Genomic DNA, 19,341 nt, shown 5'->3' on the forward strand with positions numbered 1-19,341 from the left:
CTCTACCATTGGAGCCATAGCTCCACTTCCGGCTTTTTTTGTAGTTTAGTAGAGATAAAAGTCTCACAGACTTTCCTGCCCAGACTAGCTTTGAACTCCAGTCCTCAGAGCTCAGCCTCCTGGGTAGCTAGGATTACAGGTATGAGGCACCAGTGTCTGGCTTGACCTGTTAATTTATGTGTGATTGTTATTATGGCAGATAGCAATGTGGTTTTTATACCTTCTTTACTGTTTGACCCCGAAGGGCCAAACTAATGATATAGGTTGAAGAACTTTAAACCAAAAAGAGCTGCCACTCAATTTTTGTGACTGCTGATCATCACACTCTTGGTTACTACATGTTCTTTTTCTGCTGGCAGCAGGGACCTCAGTGATAATCAGATAGCTCAGATATTCAAAGTTCTTAGCTTCATTCAGAAGATCCTACATGGGCTGGGAATATGGTTTAGTGGTAGAGTGCTTGCCTAGCATGAATGAAGCCCTGGGTTTGATTCCTCAGTGCCACATACAGAAAAAGCCAGAAATGGTGCTATGACTCAAGTGATAACACTGCTAATGAGTAAAAGAAGCTCAAGGCCAGCACTCAAGCCCTGGGTTCTTCCTTAATTCCTGCAAAATTTCTTTTCTTTTTTTTTCTTTTCTGCCAGTCCTGGGGCTTGAACTCAGGGCCTGTGCACTGTCCCTGAGCTTCTTTTTGCTCAAGGTTAACATTCTACCACTTGAGCCATAGCATTACTTCCAACTATTTCTGTTTATGTGGTACTGAGGAATGAAACCCAGGGCTTTGTGCATGTTAGGCTATCACTCTACCTTTAAGCCACATTCTCAGCCCCAGCATCATTTACCATTTACCAACTCTAGTCAAACTACTCCAAGTATATTGAACTAGCTTCAATTCATCAAACGAGCCATTTCTGACATTGTTTCTAAGCCTCAGTCCTTGCTTCTACTGGTCCTGCTCCTGAAAGCATTCCTCCTAACTCCTTTTTTGGGGCGAGGGAGCGTGGGAATGGTGGCTGCCAGTACTGGGGCTTGAACTCAGGACTTGGGCTTTGTCAATTAACTTTTTTGCTCAAGATTGGTGCTCTGCCAGGCACCAATGGCTCATGTATAATCCTAGCTACTGAGGAGACAGATCTGAGGATCATGGTTCAAAGCTAGCCCATGCAGGAGAGTACTCTTACCTCCAATAAGTTACCAAAAAAAGCCAGATATTGGGGAGAGGGAAAGTGGGCGAAAACAAAGGAGTGGGTAACACTGTTCTACAAGAAATGTACGCATTACCTTATGTAACTGTAACCTCTCTGTACATCACCTTTACCATATAATAAAATATTACTTTAAAAAAAAGCCAGAGCTGGGAAAGTAGCTCAGTGGTAGAGCGCTTGCCTTGCATGCATGAGGCCCTGGGTTCGATTCCTCAGCACCACATAAGCAAAAAAGAAAAAAAAAATGGAAGTGGAGCTGTGGCTCAAGTGGTAGAGCGCTAGCCTTGAGCTGAAGAGCTGAGGGACAGCGCCCAGGCCCAGAGTTCAGGTCCCACGACCGACCAACAACAACAACAAAAAAAAGCCAGACATGGGGGCTGGGAAGGTGGCTCAGTGGTAGAGCGCTTGCCTTGCATGCATAAGGCCCTGGGTTCGATTCCTCAGCACCACATAAGCAAAAAGAAAAAAGCCGGAAGTGGCTCTGTGGCTCAAGTGGTAGAGTGCTAGCCTTGAGCTGAAGAGCTGAGGGACAGCGCCCAGGCCCAGAGTTCAGGCCCCATGACCGGACCAAAAAACAACAACAACAAAAAACAGATATGGAGCTGTGGCTTAAGTGGTAGAACAGTAGAATACTAGTCTTTTTTTTTTTGGCGGTGGGGGGGGGGGGGGGTCCGGTCGTGGGGCCTGAACTCTGGGCCTGGGCTCTGTCCCTCAGCTCTTCAGCTCAAGGCTAGCACTCTATCACTTGAGCCACAGCGCCACTTCTGGCTTTTTTCTTTTTGCTTATGTGGTGCTGAGGAATTGAACCCAGGGCCTCGTGCATGCAAGGCATGAGCCACCTTCTCAGCCCCCTTTTTTTTTTTTTGGTCGGTTGTGGGGCTTGAACTCTGGGCTTGGGCGCAATCCCTCAGTTCTTCAGCTCAAGGTGAATGCTCTACCACTTGAACCACAGCGTCATTTTTGGTTTTCTGGTGGTTTATTGGAGATAAAAATCTCATGGATTGGGGCTGAGAGGGTGGCTCAGTAGTAGAATGCTTGCCTTGCATGCATGAGGCTCTGGGTTTGATTCCTCAGCACCATATAATCAGAAAAAGCCGGAAGTGGCGCTGTGGCTCAAGTAGTAGAGCGGTAGAGCGCCAGCCTTGATCTGGGACAGCGCCCAGGCCCACAGTTCAGGCCCTATGACTGACAAAAACAAAAACAAAGAATTCTAAAAATCTCATGGATTGGGCTGGGAAGGTGGCTTAGTGGCAGAGCGCTAGCCTTGAGCTGAAGAGCTGAGGGACAGCACCCAGGCCCAGAGTTCAGGCCCCACGACTAGACCCCCAAAAAAAAAAATCTCATGGATTTTTCCTGCCTGGTCTGGCTTTGAACCATGAGCCTCAGATCTCAGCCTCCTGAGTAGCTAGGATTACAGGCACTAGTGAGCCACCAGTGCCCAGCTTAGAACACTAGTCTTGAACAAAAGCAGCTCAGGGACAGTGCCCAGGCCCTGAGTTAAAGCCCCAGGATTGACAAAAAAAAAAAAACCAGCATGAAAAAGGACTAGAGGTGTGGTTCTGTAATACTCTTTCTGCCTAGCAAAGTCTGTTTCAAATCCTAGTACCACCAAAAAACGTATGTATGTCTCCAGCAATATACATATATTTAATTGTTTTAAGTGGCTAGCATTTTATTTGTTTTTGTGGGCTAGGATTTGAACTCAGAGTCTTGTGCTTGCTAAGCAGGCCCTATATTGCTGAGTCTCACCTCCTGCCAATAATTAGCTATTTTAGCTTGCTGGTCCTGAAGCTTGAACTCAGGGCCTAGGTACTGTCCCTGAGCTTTTCTGCTCCAGGCTAGTACTCTACCACTTAAACCACAGCTCTACTTACAGCTTTTTGGTGGTTAATTGGAGATAAATGTTTCCCTACCCAGGCTGGCTTTGAACCATGATCCTTAGATCTCAGCCTCTGGAGTAGCTAGGATTTATAGACATAAACCACAGGTGCTTGGCTGTCCCTTACTCTACTGCTTGAGCCACAGCTTCACCTCCAGCTTTTTTGTGGTTTATTGGAGATCGGAATCTTACTTACGATGATGATGATCATGATCATGATAACGATGAGTCAGCCCATGCTGACTCCAAACCTCAATTCTCAAATCAGCCTTCTGAGACTAGTTAGGATTACACTGTGAATGACATCACCTGCTTAGATAACCATCTTTTGGCCCATTTCAAGCAGATTACTCCTTTCTTTCCATGAACCTCTAATCCATACCTTGGCAGGGTAAGACTGTACCCAGGTAATAGCTATAAAGCAAGATTCCTTGTGCCACGTTCCTCAACAATGTGATCAGACACTAGATAGTTACCCTCAAGTTTCAGAGCCCATGTGTTGGTTTTTTATTGTCCACTAGGTGGTACTAGGACAGGCCATTGTTTGCAAGTTAACCTGACCCGAGATTCCAGCTTGTTTTCAAGTGGCAGATTCGGCTAACATTTTCTTTCCAGGCTTCCAAGCATTTCAGGATAGAGTATCTGGATCCCTCCCAAATATATCATCAAATGAGTAGCCAGGTACTGTAGTTCATGCCTGCCTGTAATTCAAAAAGTTGTTGTTGGTTGTGGGTCTTGAACTTGGCCTGGGCTCTGTCCCTCAACTCTTCAGCTCAAGGCTAGTGCTCTACCACGTGAGTCACAGCACCATTTCCAGCTTTTTCTGCTTATGTGGTGCTGAGGAATCAAACCTAGGGCCTCATCCATGCGAGGCAAGCACTCTACCACTGAGCCACCTTCCCAGCCCCTCAAAAACATTTTTTTGTGTGTGCCGATCCTGGGGCTTGAATTCAGAGCCTGGATATTGTCCCTGAGATTTTTTTATTTTGTTTTTTGTTTTTTTGGTCAGTCGTGGGGCTTGAACTCTGGGCCTGGGAGTTGTCCCTGCACTCTTCAGCTCAAGGCAAGCACTCTACTGCTTGAGCCACAGCACCACTTCCGGTTTTCTAGTGGCTTATTGGAGATTAGAGTCCCGGACTTTCTTGCCCTTTGAACCATGATCCTCAGATCTCAGCCTCCCAGTAGCTAGGATAATAGGCGTGAGCCACCAGCGCCCGGCTGTCCTTGAGATTTTTTTTGCTCAAGACTAGCACTCTACTGCTTGAATCATAGCTCAATTTCGAGCTTTTTTGGTCATTAACTACAGATAACAGTCTCATGGACTTTCCTGCCTGGGCTGATTTTGAACAGAGATCTGAGGATCTCAGACGCCTAAGTAGCTAGGGTTACAGGTGTGAGCCACTGGCACTTGGGTTGGACCATCTTTTGTCAATGTCCTATTAAGACCTTTCTTTAGCTTACAAAGAAAGAAACCAGCCAGGTGCTGAAATCCTAGCTATTCAGGACGCTGAGATCTGAGGATTGTGGTTTGAAGTCAGCCCAGTCTCTTCATCTCTAATTAAGTGACGCTATGTCTCAAAGTGGTAGAGCACTAACCTTGAGTGATAAAGCTCAGGGACAGTGCCCAGGCCCTGAGTTCAAGACCCGCAATTGACTAGGGAAAAAAAATAAAAGAAAAAGAAACTGAACAGATTTTTCTTTTCCTTTTTTTTTTTTTTTTGGTCAGTCATGGGGCTTGAACTCTGGGCTTGGGCGCTGTACTTGCGCTCTTCAGCTCAAGGCAAGTGCCCTACCACTTGAGCTATAGCGCCACTTCCAGTTTTCTAGTGGTTTATTGGAGATAAGAGTCTCATAGACTTTCCTGCCCAGGCTGGCTTTGAACCGAGATCCTCAGCTCTCAGCCTCCTGAGTAGCTAGGATTACAGGCATGAGCCACCGATGCCCGGCCTGAACAGATTTTTCAAGCCCATGACAGTACCCAGCCATGAGGAAGATCTGTTTTAGGGGATTATAAAGGTGAGGCTAAGGAGGTCAAAGCACTCTCCCTAAACCTACTCTCCTTGGTAAAAGCAATGCAGATCAGTTTTGTTTGTCACTAAAGAAATGGTTGCCATTTCCAGAAGGAGCATTCCCCCTACTTCAGCGGTCACAATTTTTCACCCAGAAGCTGAATGAACACTGAAATTCCTTATTCCTCTCTTATTCATTGTTCCAGGAACTAGAATTTATCCCTTCATGTAACAAGCACTCTGCTGTACAAAAAACCCCCAACAGAGGCCTCCAGAAAGTTGTAGACATATCCTATGGGACAGCAATTTTTTGTCTGCAATCAGAAAAGGGAGCGGATCTTGATCTCTCTCAGACTTTGGAAGGAACTGAAAAGCTTCAGGATTTAGGTCTAATGGTCTCTCCACTGAAATCTGAAATAGTTCATTCCAAGGCTCTGTGTGTGTGTGTGGGGGGGGGGGGGGGGAGCAGGCAATGGACAGGTGAGAACGTCAGGGAGTGTGTCTGAGGAGATCTGAGGTATCAGGCAAGCAGAATGTGCTCACCCACTCCCTGAATCATCCCAAGCCCCTTCCGCTTCCTTGATCACTAACCAATTCCAGCTGTGTCTAGTCCTGCCATCAATTCCCATATGTTTCTAGGAACTTATGACTAATTGAAGGAATGTGTTTGTATATGGGGTAAGGAAGTTCTTTTAAAAACAGAGGTTTCCAAAGTAACATTCTGAAGAACTCAACCACAGGGTTCTGAGGGGAAAACAAACCAGTGGAATTCTCTCCTGCCTTTTTATATTTCCAGGGCAGGTTCTGATCAGCTTTAACTTGGTCCAAACTTTCATTTTTTCATGCCTTACAGTCAGTTCCTAGTTTCAGGCCCAAGATTTGCCATTTATGTATGCATGTGTTTGCAGTACTGAGGAATGAATGCTGGTCCTGAGGTATACTTAGAAGGCCTTCTACCCCAGAGTTACTGCTTTAGCCTCACTGAACTTGGCGCATATACATATATATTCCAACCTTTGCTCACTTCCACAGGGTAAAGATGGCTGTCAACCAGGCATAGCTTGTAATCCTAGTCTTTTTGGAGTCTGGAGAGGATCATGACTTTAAGGCCAGAATGGACTATATAGCTGAAACTGTGAGAGAAAAAAGAGGAAGAGGGAGATTGAGAGGAGAAAAGAGCAGGGGAAGGGGAGGGGGAGAGAGAAAGGGAAAAGGAGAGGGAGAGAGAAAAAAAGAGAAGAGAGAGAGAGAGAAATTGGTTTCTTGAGGTCCTGAAAACCTGTACACATACTTTTAACCTCCACTCATGGTAGTTATCATTATGAAGTACTCTCAGAAGTCTTATTGCTTCTTGTTATCATTTAATCTAAAATAATTCTAGGCCCGGTGCTGGTAGCTCACACATTTAATCCTAGCTACTCAGGAAGCTGAGATCTGAAGGTAGTGGTTTAAAACCAGCCCAGGCAGGACAGTTCATGAGACTCTTATTTCCAATTAAACACCAGAAACCTGGAAGTGGAGCTGTGGCTCAAAGTGGTAGTGTGCTAGCCTTGAGCAAAGGAGCTCAGAAACAGTGCCCAGGCACTGAGTTCAAGCCCCACAACTGACAAAATTTATATATCTATATTTTGAAATATATATATATTTTTTTTCTAGCCAGGCACCAGTGGCTCATAGCTACTTAGGAGGCTGAAACATGAGGCTCACAGTTCATCAAAGCCAGTCTAGAAGGAAAGTCTGTGGTATTCTCTCCAGTTAACCACTATAAAGCTGGAAGTGGAGCTGTGAATCAAGTGTAGAACTCTAGCTTTGAGCAAAAAATCTCAGGGACAGCACCTAGGCCCTGAGTTCAATCTCCAGGACTGACACAAAGACAACAACAAACCCTTTTATAAGCCAGGCACTTTTACTCACCTTGATAAGTCCAGCTACTCAGGAGACTGAGATCAGGATGACTGAGGTTCCAGCCAGCCTGAGCAAAAAGTTTTCAAGACACCATGTCAACAGAAAGACACAAATAAAAATAACTTCTACACGAGCTCTTCTGCAATAATGTGTGGACAGAAAGGGAAATCAGAACAAGCAAACCAAAGAAGCTGGGAGTTATTTTTCTAAGATTCAAGTTCTCTTTTTTGGGACAAGCTGGTTACTAATCCTTTGTACACATTCCCATATCTCCCCTCGTGAGAGATGACAAATACAGAGGAAAAAAAGAGCTGGGGCAGTGGTGGGAGCTGGCGGCAGGCATAGTCATGATGCTTCGTGTGCAGAATTAGTCACACAGTCCTTGCATACATGAACCACCTGCATCTCTTGGGGGGGGGCGTTGTTTGGGTGTTTGTGGGAACCTCCCAGAGGCTGAAGAGCTGTGTGCAAAGATCATAGTTTGAGAGTCCCTGACTCTCCTGCTTCTAGCTGTGTGACCTAAAGCTACTTCTTAGAGCCTTTTTTTTTTTTTTGGGGGGGGGGGGGTCCGGTCATGGGGCCTGAACTCTGGGCCTGGGCGCTGTCCCTCAGCTCTTCAGCTCAAGGCTAGCGCTCCACTACTTGAGCCACAGCACCACTTTCGGCTTTTTTCTTTTTGCTTATGTGGTGCTGAGGAATCGAACCCAGGGCCTCAGGCATGCAAGGCAAGCGCTCTACCATTGAGCCACCTTCCTAGCCCCCATACTGGCCTTTTTACAGAGGAATAAAAAAAAGGCTCTAGGGGCTGGGAAGTTGGCTCAGTGGTAGAGCGCTTGCCTTGCATGCCTGAGGCCCTGGGTTCGATTCCTCAGCACCACATAAGCAAAAAGAAAAAGGCCGGAAGTGGCGTTGTGGCTCAAGTGGTAGAGCGCTAGTCTTGAGCTGAAGAACTGAGGGACAGTGCCCAGGCCCAGAGTTCAGGCCCCACGACTGGACCCCCCCCCAAAAAAAAGGCTAGTACGCAGGGGGTATTACTGAGATTTAAAAAATAACTGATTTGGCTGATTTGGTAACTTTTAGAATTATGTTCATCCATTATCTGGCTTCTTCATTTCTAAATGCTCTACCTCTTAGGCCTTCCATGACAGTGGGTGGGCATGACTGAGTAGAGGGCACAAAGATAGAGAAAAGGGATGACAAAGAGCCCTATAAGGGACAGAGCAGAAGCTGTGTCCCAAACGCCATCATTTCCTGGGTGCACCAGCATGCTGAGAGCCTGTACCAATCCTTGTTCAAAGGCTCTCTGTCTCTGGTCATTTGGTATTTAGTCATCCATGTTACCCAGCTGGGTATTGGGTGAATCATGAAACCACTGAGGGCAGAAGATGAATCAGGGGTATCCCCGCTTTGATCCTGGAGAGTAAGGGGTCCTCTTGTGGCCTCCCAGCATTTCAACCTGGGATATAGGGAAATGCTCAGAAGTAAGGTCTTACTTAGAATATGAGTTTAATAACCTTTTCCCCTTTCCTATGCCTACTTCACTGTGCATTTAAACAATATGCAAGTGCTGCATGTTGCATGTCTTAGTGGAACCTTCGGTTGTCCTTAACTATACAAAGAACAAACCTTTACTGGTTAAGGTGAGCCCGGTGCTCACTCCTGTAATCCTAGCTACTCAAGAAGCTGAGATCTGAGAATTGTGATATGAAACAGCCTGGGCAGGAGAGTCTGTGAGACTCTTATCTCCAATTAGCCACCAAAAAACCCGGAAGTGGAGCTGTGGCTCAAGTAGTAGTGTGTTAGCCTTGAGCATAAGAAGCTTAGGGATAGCACCTAGACACTGAGTTCAAGCCCCAGTACAGGCACAAAAACAAAACAAAAAAAGTGTGGTGTCTGGAAAGAGTAAATGGTATGGGGTCATCAGAGGAATTTGGATATATGCCAGTTAGAAGTTCCATGTCGTTGTACAGGTTACTCTCTCTGTTTCTCCACGTTCTGTTATAAAAAGTAGTCAAAGCTGAGCACCGGTGGCTCATGCCTGTAATCCTAGCTACTCAGGAGGCTGAGATCTGAGGATCATGGTACAAAGCCAGCCCCAGCAGGAAAGTCAGTGAAACATCTCCAATGAAACACCAGTAAACCAGAAGTGGCGCTGTGGCTCAAGTGGTAGAGTGCTGGCCTTGAGTTGAACTGCTGATGGACAGCGCCCAGGCCCAGATTTTAAGCCTCACAACTGACAAAAAAAAAGAAAGAGAGAAAGAGAGAAAGAGAGAAAGAGAGAAAGAAAGAAAGAAAGAAAGAAAGAAAGAAAGAAAGAAAGAAAGAAAGAAAGAAAGAAAGAAAGAAAGAAAGAAAGAAGGAAGGAAGGAAGGAAGGAAGGAAAAAAAAAGAAAGAAAGAAAAGAAAAGAAAAAAGAAAAGAGTAGTCAAGTGAAGGGTGCCAGTGGCTCAACGCCCTAATCCTAGCTACTCAGGCTGCTGAGATCTAAAGATTGTGCTTTGAAGCCAGCATGGGAAGGAAAGTCCTTGAGACCCTTATCTCCAATTAACGATTCAAAGCCAGAAGTGGAACTGTGGCTCAAGTGGTAGAGTGTGAGCCTTGAGCACAAAAGTTAAGGGACAGTGCCCAGGGGACTCTCTCTCTCTCTCTCTCTCCCTCTCCCTCTCTCTGCACTCTCTCCTCTCTGTCTCTAGAGAAACAGCCAGGAGTGGTGCTTGTAATCCCAGTTATTCTAGAGGCAGTAGTAGTATTCTTGAGCCTTTATTACTTTTTTTTTTTGCCAGTCCTGGGGCTTGAACTCTGGGCCTGAGCACTGTCCCTGAGCTTCTTTTTGCTTAAGGCTAGCACTTTACCATTTGAGCCACAGCACCACTTCTGGCTTTTTCTGTGTATATGGTGTTGAAGAATCAAACCCAGGGCTTCATGCATGCTAGGCAAGCACTCTACTGCTAAGCCAAATTCCCAGTCCCCCTGTAATAGTATTCTTGAGCCTGCAGTAATGATGCAGGCCTATAATCCCAGCCTTTAGGAGGCTGAGACAGGAAGATCATGAGTTCCAGGCCAACCAGGACTACATAATAAGACCCTGTCTCTACTAAGCAAAAGGAAAGAAATGTACAGATCATCCTATTTGGAAGAAATAGTTGTACTGTCAAAGTTTGTAGAGTTCACAAGCTTTATAGACCATGATAATGACAATTCACCTTGTGAATGTGTTTATGACTTTATGACTTTAGCTAAGTATCACTATCCCACAATATTGTGAAGTTTGTGTAATCACTTAATCTCAATAAAGTAATAAAAAAAATAAGACCTTGTCTCTAAATAAAAACTTTATTTCTTTAATTTCCACTTGATCTTGGAGAAGAAGAAATGGACCTCCCCCTTAGTCCCTTCACCTCAAACCCAAGCTACCTCAGGGCCGTCTTCTACCTCTTTGCTTTAATTAGTTTTCCTATTCAAGAGCAGATAACGTTCCCTGGGAAACAGGAATGTCCAACTCCAAAGGCTAACACTGATTCTATTCTGATCTTCAGAGATTTTTACTTCTCATCCTGCCAGGAAGTTCACTCAGAGCAGTTCAAAAAGTCATCTGGTGTCCAGCAGAGTACTTTGAGGGGAAAGGGGGTTGTCAGGGGCTTTTTGGGGCTTTTGCCCTCTGGTAGGGCAAGGGTTAATGGTGAATTGCAACACATCCCTGGGCTGAGTCACCTCCCCAGTGCCACCCCCCATCCCCCTCAGCTGTTTCATAAAGAGGACCCGAGTCTGAGAGTGAAGAGAGCTGGAGGTAAGAAGCCCCCTGTCTAACTCTGCTTCCCCAGACTCCCAGAAATACCAGTTCGGAGAATAAGGACAGCCTCTAGCACTCTTGTCTCTTGGAACCATGAACTGGCAGCAGCTGTGGCTGGGCCTCTTACTCCCAATAACAGTCTCAGGCCGGGCCCTGGGGCCTGCAGAGGAGAAGGCAGCTGTGGTGAGTCCCCTGGGAAGGAAGGTCCCAGGCTAGGGGAATAACAGGGGCTCCTACTCCAGAGGCTCCTTTATCTCTGCCCTGCCTTCCACTTGACTGCCTTTCCTTGCTTCTATGCCGTGATCTATCTGTCCTGTCCATTCCCTTTTCTCCTTCCCCTCTTTTCACCTGAGCCCCTTCTCCAATGCACCTTTCTTTTATTCCTCCTGTATCTGTTCTCTTCTTGGGATGGGCCTGTGAGGCCATTTGGAAGGTTTACTATGTGACTAACCCCTTTGTACTCTGCTTGCCTCTACCCTGTTATTACAGGATTATCTATTGCAATATGGGTACTTACAGAAACCTCTAGAAGTACCTGATGACTTCAGCCCAGAAGATATCATGGAGGCTCTGAGGTGAGAGGTCACAACAAACCTGCTTTGATAGCTGAGGTCTCAATGATTTCTTATTTTTTCTCAAAGCTTCCTCTCCTTAGGCTCACCTCTGCCTGACCCAAGTCACACTGAGGATCTGTTAGATGGATGCTATGGTTGTTAAGACCATAGTGCATGGGTTGAGGCAGGGATTCAAGATGATAATCACAAATTTGGGGTGGGTGTGGAATCCTTGGTGCTAAGAGGCTGACACAAGCACATTGAGAGTTCAAGGCCCTCTTGTGTTACATAGCAAGTCCTGTGTCAAAAGAAAAGAAAGAAAAAAGGAAGGAAGGAAAAAAGAAAGAGAGGAAGGAAGAAAAGTACAGTTATTGAATCTGCCTAGGCCTGGAACATTCCTTTAGAAGGTTCACATTATATCCATGTTTTCTTATAGTTCACATAATTTGCCTATAAAACTATAAATTGAGATGTTGATATGATGATACCTTTTAGACATTTAATTTAGACATTTAATTGGGGGTTATTTTTTTCTTTTGTTTGTGGATCAGTACTTCACTCAGAGCCAAGCCCTCTACCACTTGAGCCACACCTCTGCTTCCAGCTTTTTACTAGTGAATTGGAAATAATGGTATCACAAACTTTTCTGACCCACTGGCTTCCTCTCACAATCCTCAGATCTTAGCCTCCTGAGTAGCTTGGATTACAGACAAGAACTACCAGCCAGAGGCTGCTTTTCTTTATGCTCTTAAGAATGTTGAGATTCTTGAGATGTCCAAAAGCCCTATAGTAGTCCATCAGTTGATGGCATTACCCAAGAGCAGGCTGAGCTAAGAGGTGGGTGGAGTCAGGAAGAGAGAAGGCCTAGGAAGGGCAGGCCTTCTGGTTGGAGCATTGCAGGGAGGTTCTTTAGAGCAGGGGGCCCAGATACATCCCTAGGGCAGAAGAAGTCTAGAAAGAAGGCTATACCTGAGGGCACTCTTACTCAAATAAAAAATACTGAAAACGGAGACAAGAAGTTGATGAGTGTTGCCATTTCTAAGAAAAAAAAAGAAATTCCCACTTAGGACAATTGGAGGATGGAGTGACCCCTATCAGCTTCGAAGATTCCATGCCTGTCTTGGTCTCTATTTTTGAATAGCAGGAGACAGAAGAGTTCCCTAGTCCCCAGGCCCTTAACAGTCCAGATTTGCCTGCCCTGGTGAACTCATCCCTTTTTCCCTTTCTAGAGCTTTTCAGGAAGCATCTGAGCTGCCAGTCTCTGGTCAGCTGGATGAGGCCACAAAGGCTCGAATGAGGCAGCCTCGCTGTGGTTTGGAGGATCCCTTCAACCAGAAGACTCTTAAATACCTGCTTTTGGGTGAGGAATGAGTCTGTCAAGGGAGGGAGAGGAGAGGACAATGTGTCATTGGTGTGTGTGTGTGTGTGTGTGTGTGTGTGTGAGAGAGAGAGAGAGAGAGAGAGAGAGAGAGAGAGAGCTTTAGAGCAAACAGCCTGCACCAGTTCAGTATTGAATGGATGGATAATCACCAAGTGGTTGCTTGGTTATTGTCTGCTGAGAGGGGTTGGTGAGTGTCTCTGTTTAGGAGAGCTCTCTAGTGTTGTGAGGAGAATCTGGTGCTCTAATTCGCAGAAGGATCTTTGTTTCTAATCTATTTTCTGGCTCATTTCCAGGCCGTTGGAGAAAGAAGCACCTGACCTTTCGCATCCTAAACCTGCCTTCTTCCATCTCATCCTATAAAGCCCGTGCAGCCCTGCTTCAAGCTTTTAGGTACTGGAGTAATGTGGCTCCTTTGACCTTCCGGGAAGTACAAGCTGGCTGGGCTGATATTCGACTGTCTTTCCATGGCCGTCAGAGTCCAACCTGCTCCAATACTTTTGATGGGCCTGGTAGGTACCAGTTCTCAGCTCTAACCTTACAGAAGTCAAAGTTTGTTTGTTTGTTTTTGGTCAGTTGTTGGGCTTGAACCAGGAGCCTGGGTGTTGTCTCTGAGTCTTTTGCTTAAGGCTAGTACTCTACCACTTTGAGCCACAGCACCACTTTGGTTTTCTGGAAGTTAAATGCAGATGAGAGTCTCAAAGACTTTCCTGCCTGGGCTGTCTTTGAATTGTGATCCTCAGATCTCAGCCTCCTGAGTAGCTAGAATTACAGGCATGAGCCGCCAGTGTCTGGCTAAGTCTTAGATTATCTCTGTCTCTTGGAGCAAGTGACTCTGGAGCCTAAATGTTTAGGTTCTTCTTTATGTCCACTTGCACCTATACTCTCTGACCCATTTCCAATATTCCTTAAAGGAGCAGTTGGTCACCTATCTCGGATCTTACCAAGCCCCCTCTTCAAAGTGTATGTCTCCTTCCCTTGGCTTAAATTCCCCTACCAAGAAATACTTGAGCCAGGGCTGGTGGCTTAAGCTCTGTTATCCTAGTTACTCAGGAGACTGACATTTGAGATTGAGGTTCTAAGGTAGTCTAGGCAGACAAATCCATGAGACTCTTAATTCTAATTAAAAGCAAAAATCTGGAAGAAGAGCTCTGACTGAAGTGGTAGAGCACCAGCCTTGAGCAAAAAAGCCAGGCAAGAATATAAGGCCACTAAGCACCAGTGGCTCACACCTATACTCCTAACTATTCAGGAGGCTGAGATCTGAGAATCACGGTTCAAAGCCAGCCTAGGCAGAGAAATCTGTGAGACCCTTATCTCCAATTAACCAGCAGAAAACAAAAAGTATTGCTTAAAGTGGTAGAGTTCTAGCTAGCCTTGAGCAAAAGAGCTCAGGGACAGCACCAAGGCCCTGAGTTAGAGGCCCAGGACCAGTGGGGTTGTGGCTCAGAGTGGTAGAGAGCTAGTCTTGAGCAAAAAAACTTAGGGACAGCACCCAGGACCTGAGTTCAAGCCCTAATAATAACACACACAAAAAAAATTAGCCAGGCGCTGGTGGTTCACACCTGAAATCCTAGCTATTCAGGAGGCTGAGATCTGAGGATCACAGTTTGAAGCCAGCCTGGGCAAGGAAATTGATGACACTCTTTTCTCCAATAAACTACTCAGAAAAAGCTGGAAGTGGTGATGTGGTTCAAGTAGTAAAGCACTAGCCTTAAGTACAAAGAGAGGTTCAGACAGTGCTTAGGCACGAAGCTCAAGCCCCAGGACCAGCAAAAAAATAAAAAAAAAAAAAAGACACCTGAGGAGGAATAAATGGAATGAACCAGAGAAGAGAATGGCTAGGGAGGTTAAGAGACTATGATGGCCATCCCTGATAGAACTGGGTGATCACAGGGAAATCTGAATGAAATATCTAAGAGAGTGAATATGCCCAGGAAGAATTCTAAGGGGATGGAGTAATTAGAGTTTATACAAGGCAAGGTATTGCTCTAGCATAGTGATCTTCAACCTCCTTCCTGTCCACCTTTGCCTTTGTCCAGGGAAGGTTCTGGCCCATGCTGACATCCCAGAGCTTGGCAGTGTACACTTTGATGAAGATGAATTCTGGACTGAGGGGACCTATCGGGGGGTGAACCTGCGTATCATTGCAGCCCATGAACTAGGCCATGCCCTGGGACTTGGGCACTCTCGATACACGCAGGCTCTCATGGCTCCTGTCTATGCTGGCTACAGGCCCTACTTCAAGCTGCACCCGGATGATGTGGCTGGGATCCAAGCCCTGTATGGTCAGTCTTTTTCTTGAGGGAACATGAGGGGCTGTCTAACTAGCATCTCTGTGGGCTTGAAGATGCTAACAGAGGGAAACGACTTCTTCTTTCTTCACCCAGTTCTTCAGAGTTCTTCAATTTCAGGAACTGTTTCTTTCTGACTCTTCTATGTTTAATCTTCCTTCCAAGCTTCTCTTCCCTCATTGCTATTCTTGGAGATAGAGAATTACATTCCAGCAAACCTCCTTCTGCCTTTCTGGTACCTCTCAAAATGAAAAATGTGTCTTCTGCTGATATCGATGTGATATTGTCTTCTACTAAGGGAACCATGCTAGGGTTCCCTTTTTCCTCTCTGCAGGGCTACTGAGCAGCGCTTACAGTAGATGGGAGGCCATGTTTTATGACTTCTTTCTCTGGAGAGCACTGTTTCACTTTGCAGGCAAGAAGACCCCAGAGACAGAGGATGAAGAGGAAGAGATAGAGGTGCCTATTGTATCCCCAGTGCCTATAGAACCTGGTCCCATGCCAAACCCCTGCAGCAGTGAACTGGATGCCATGATGCTGGGTGAGATCCTTCTCTAACAGGCTGTGGGTAGGTCGTCAGGGCAGCCCACTGATGCCAAGGCCTGGATAAATGGGGAGGACATGGGACTGTAGTATGAGCAATGCAGGTAGTCATGGGTACATGGAAGAAGCCATGTGACAGGAAAAGGGAGGATTCAGGATCAAATGAAAAGAGGGCCAGATAACAATTTACCAAGCATGGCTGGGAATGTGGCTTAGTGGTATAGTGCTCACCTAGTATTCAGGAAGTCTTGGGTTCAATTCTTCAGCATCACATGAACATAAAAAGCCAGAACTGGCACTGTGGCTCAAGTGGTAAAGCTCTAGGCTTGAGCAAAAGAAGTTCAGGGACAGTGCCCAGGCTGAGTTCAAGCTCCAAGACTGGCCAAAAAAAAAAAAAAGAATTTACTAAGGATGTTACCATATAAGGGACATTAGAGAGCATCTGGCTGGAAATGCAACAAAATGGAATAGACTGGAATGTCTGGTAGGGAAAGCTTTGCCTCTGCTTGGAAGAACTTGGAAGACATTTGGAGGGGGTTGGGGGTAATAAGGACCTGGAGGAAGAGCAGCTGTGTAGTGCTTTTGTTTTGTTGAGTGAACCAGAACATAAGTGCTCTCAACAGCAAAGAAGAGGCTGAACACTAGACCATCCTTCTCTGCCTTAAATTTCCTCCTTGAGTTGAAATTTTCTTCTTCTTCTTCTTCTTTTTTAAAATTTGGTGTTCATCTTGGGGCTTAAACTCTGGGCCTGAGCACTGTCCCTCAGCTCTTCATCTCAAGGTGAGCGCTCTGCCACTTGAGCCACAGCCACTTCTGGTTTTCTGGTGATTTATTGGAGATCAGAGTTTCATGGCCTTTCCTTCCCTGGGCTGGCTTTGAACTGTGATCCTCAGAACTCAGCCTCCTGAGTAGCCTCCTGAGGCGCTTGCTCTTCTTAGAGGTGTGAGCCACTGGCACCTGGTCTAAGAAAACTTTTATCCAGTTAACCAACAAAAACCCAGAAGTGGAGCTGTGGCTTAAGTGGTATAATGCTAGCTTTGAGTGAAACAGATAAGTGCTTAGACTGAGTTTAAGCTCCAATACCAGCACACACACAAGGAAATTGGTCTGGGGTGGAGGAAGGGTTCAGTGGGACCTATTATTGTCCACCTGTGTTACCCTGTCTTTGTCTTTTTGACCATGTCTTTTTGACTGTTGGCACAACTTTGTTCACAGGACCCCATGGGAAGACATATGCTTTCAAGGGGGACTACGTGTGGACTGTGACAAATACTGGGTTGGGTCCCTTGTTCCGAATATCTGCCCTTTGGGAAGGTCTCCCAGGAAACCTGGATGCTGCTGTGTACTCACCTCGAACTCAATGGATTCACTTCTTTAAGGGTAAGGGGACTAGTTAGGTGCAGTGTCTGATCTGGGGATGGCTTCCTCAAAAAGAAACCCTAAAAGGATGGGAGAATTGAGAAGTTTCTGACAGGGTGAACTAGAGGGACTTCAGAAGTCCACTTGACAGAGGCGCTTGCTCTTCTTACACACTCTTAGGAAACAAGGTGTGGCGCTACATTAACTTCAAGATGTCTCCTGGCTTCCCCAAGAAACTGAACAGGGTAGAACCCAACCTGGATGCAGCTCTCTATTGGCCTCTGAACCAAAAGGTGTTCCTCTTTAAGGTATAAAGTCCAAAACAAGGATGTATCCCTTTTGAGGAGGGGTAGGCTACCACATATCAAGAAGGAAAGTTAGGGAGATCTTCTATAGCTGCAGTGGGAGTTCCCTGAGCTCTTTCTTTCTTCCTTTTTCTCCTTCCTTCCTTCCTTCCTTCCCTCCTTTTTTGTCAGTCTTGGGGCTTGAACTGAGCAGGGCCTGGGTGATGTTCCTGAACTTTTGCTCAAGGCTAGTGCTCTACCACTTCCCATTTTCTGGTGGTTAATTGGAGATAAGAGTCTCACAGACTTTCCTACCTGGGCTGGCTTTGAAGCTAAGTTCTTTTTTTTTTTTTTTTTTTTTTGTCGGTCGTGGGGCTTGAACTCTGGGCCTGGGCGCTGTCCCTCAGTTCTTCAGCTCAAGGCGCGCGCTCTACCACTTGAGCTACAGCGCCACTTCCGGTTTTCTGGTGGTTTATTGGAGATAAGAGTCTCACGGTCTCTCCTGCCCGGGCTGGCTTTGAACCGTGATCCTCAGATCTCAGCCTCCTGAGTAGCTAGGATTACAGGTGTGAGCCACCAGCGCCCGGCTACTTATCTAAGTTCTTTCATTCTCTTCTTCTTCCCATCTACTAGGGCTCAGGGTACTGGCAGTGGGATGAGCTGGCACAAACTGACTTCAGCCGCTACCCCAAACCAATCAAGGAGTTGTTTACTGGAGTGCCAGACCAGCCCTCTGCTGCTATGAGCTGGCGGGATGGTCGAGTCTACTTCTTCAAGGGCAAAGAGTACTGGCGCCTCAATCGGCAGCTTCGAGTGGAGAAAGGCTACCCCCAAAATATCGCCCGCAACTGGATGCATTGTCGTCCCCAGACTCCAGTCACTGACCCATCATTTGGGGCTACCACTTCTTCAACCACAGGCACAACCTTGGAGAGCACTCCTTCAACCATGGCCCCTACTTTGAACCATGAGCATTCACCCACAGACTCAGTCGTGGACACGATCCTTTCAGCTACAGACTCTACCAGCCTTTCATTCCCTGCTAATGTCACCCATCAAGAGACCTAAGGCCTAATCAAATGTCTCTTCATGAGAAACACGCAGGTGTTACAGAACAAGCATGAACCATGGACCTCATGCCTTTGACTACCATTTTCCTAGGCTCTTTCCCTCCAGGGAGGTGCCCCCTTACTTCTAATTAAGTCCTCAACTCCATTCATTTCCTCCTCCTCGCAAATAGCACTTCCAATTGTCATCTGTGGGAGGACAATGGTGAGGGGGAGTGGCAATTAAACCGTTAGCTTACTGAGGACAACAGCTGGGAGGCTGTCTATCTGAGTCATGTTCTCCCTGGGAAAAATTAATGGCTAGTAAAAATAAGCAAGGGCTTTGGAATCCTTGAGAATCAATCACATTTACTTGCTTGTGACTTTGGGCAATCTAATTATCCTTGTTGAACCTTGGAATTCCCCATTTGCAAAAATAAGGTTAATTTCAATCCTGTAGGGTTGTTACATTAAATGAGATATTTATGTATGAAGTGCCAAGCAGTTTGGCATATTTAATAAAGGCTAACCTTGTGGGTGTTTTTGTTTTTGTTTTTGTCATGGGGCCTGAACTCTGGGCCTGGGTGCTGTCCCTCAGCTCTTTAGCTCAAGGCTAGTGCCCTACCACTTGAGCCACAGTGTCACTTCTGGCTTTTTTCTGCTTATGTGGTGCTGAGGAATCGAATCCAGGGCCTTATGCATGCAAAGCAAGCACTCTACCACTGAGCCAATTTCCCAGCCCCCTTGTGTTCTTTTTATTTGATTTTTGTGTGTGTGTGCGAGTACTGGGGCTTAGATTCAAGGCCTGGGATTTTTGCTGGTTAGAGATAAGAGACTCACAGATTGCCCAGGCTGTCTTTGAACTGATACCCTCAGATTTCAGCCTCCTAAGTAGCTAGAATTATAGGCATGAGCCACCTGTGCCTGGTTTGACCTTGTGTTAAGAGGGCCAAACAGCTCTTTCTCTAGCTGTCTGAGTGTTCAGCTCCTCATTGGTCTATTTGGGTAACTCTGTCATATTCTCAGAGACATACTGTTAATAAGGCTACCTCTTTCCCTCTCCTCCAGTTCTGAATTTTTTTTGGGGGGGAG

At 46.1% G+C, this 19,341-nt stretch overlaps 1 protein-coding gene across 2 annotated transcripts; it reads left to right on the plus strand.

The window, feature by feature from the left end:
- The first annotated feature begins 10,753 nt into the window (after nt 1–10,753).
- On the plus strand, nt 10,754–18,787 carry Mmp19 (matrix metallopeptidase 19). 2 transcript variants are annotated; one of them, XM_042698893.1, is made up of 9 exons: nt 10,754–10,788; nt 11,281–11,366; nt 12,575–12,705; nt 13,020–13,235; nt 14,766–15,011; nt 15,433–15,558; nt 16,776–16,940; nt 17,100–17,227; nt 17,837–18,787. In XM_042698893.1, exons 2-9 carry the CDS (start codon nt 11,353–11,355, stop codon nt 18,269–18,271), a joined length of 1,461 nt encoding a protein of 486 aa, XP_042554827.1. In that variant the 5' UTR covers nt 10,754–10,788; nt 11,281–11,352; the 3' UTR covers nt 18,272–18,787. The 2 variants fall into 2 exon arrangements, with proteins under 2 accessions (XP_042554827.1, XP_042554826.1); XM_042698892.1 differs by having other exon boundaries at nt 10,772–10,974.
- The last annotated feature ends 554 nt before the right edge of the window (nt 18,788–19,341 follow it).

Source organism: Dipodomys spectabilis, unplaced genomic scaffold (assembly GCF_019054845.1).
Source record: "Dipodomys spectabilis isolate Male_0828 unplaced genomic scaffold, ASM1905484v1 ptg000234l, whole genome shotgun sequence".
Classification (NCBI taxonomy): domain Eukaryota; kingdom Metazoa; phylum Chordata; class Mammalia; order Rodentia; family Heteromyidae; genus Dipodomys; species Dipodomys spectabilis.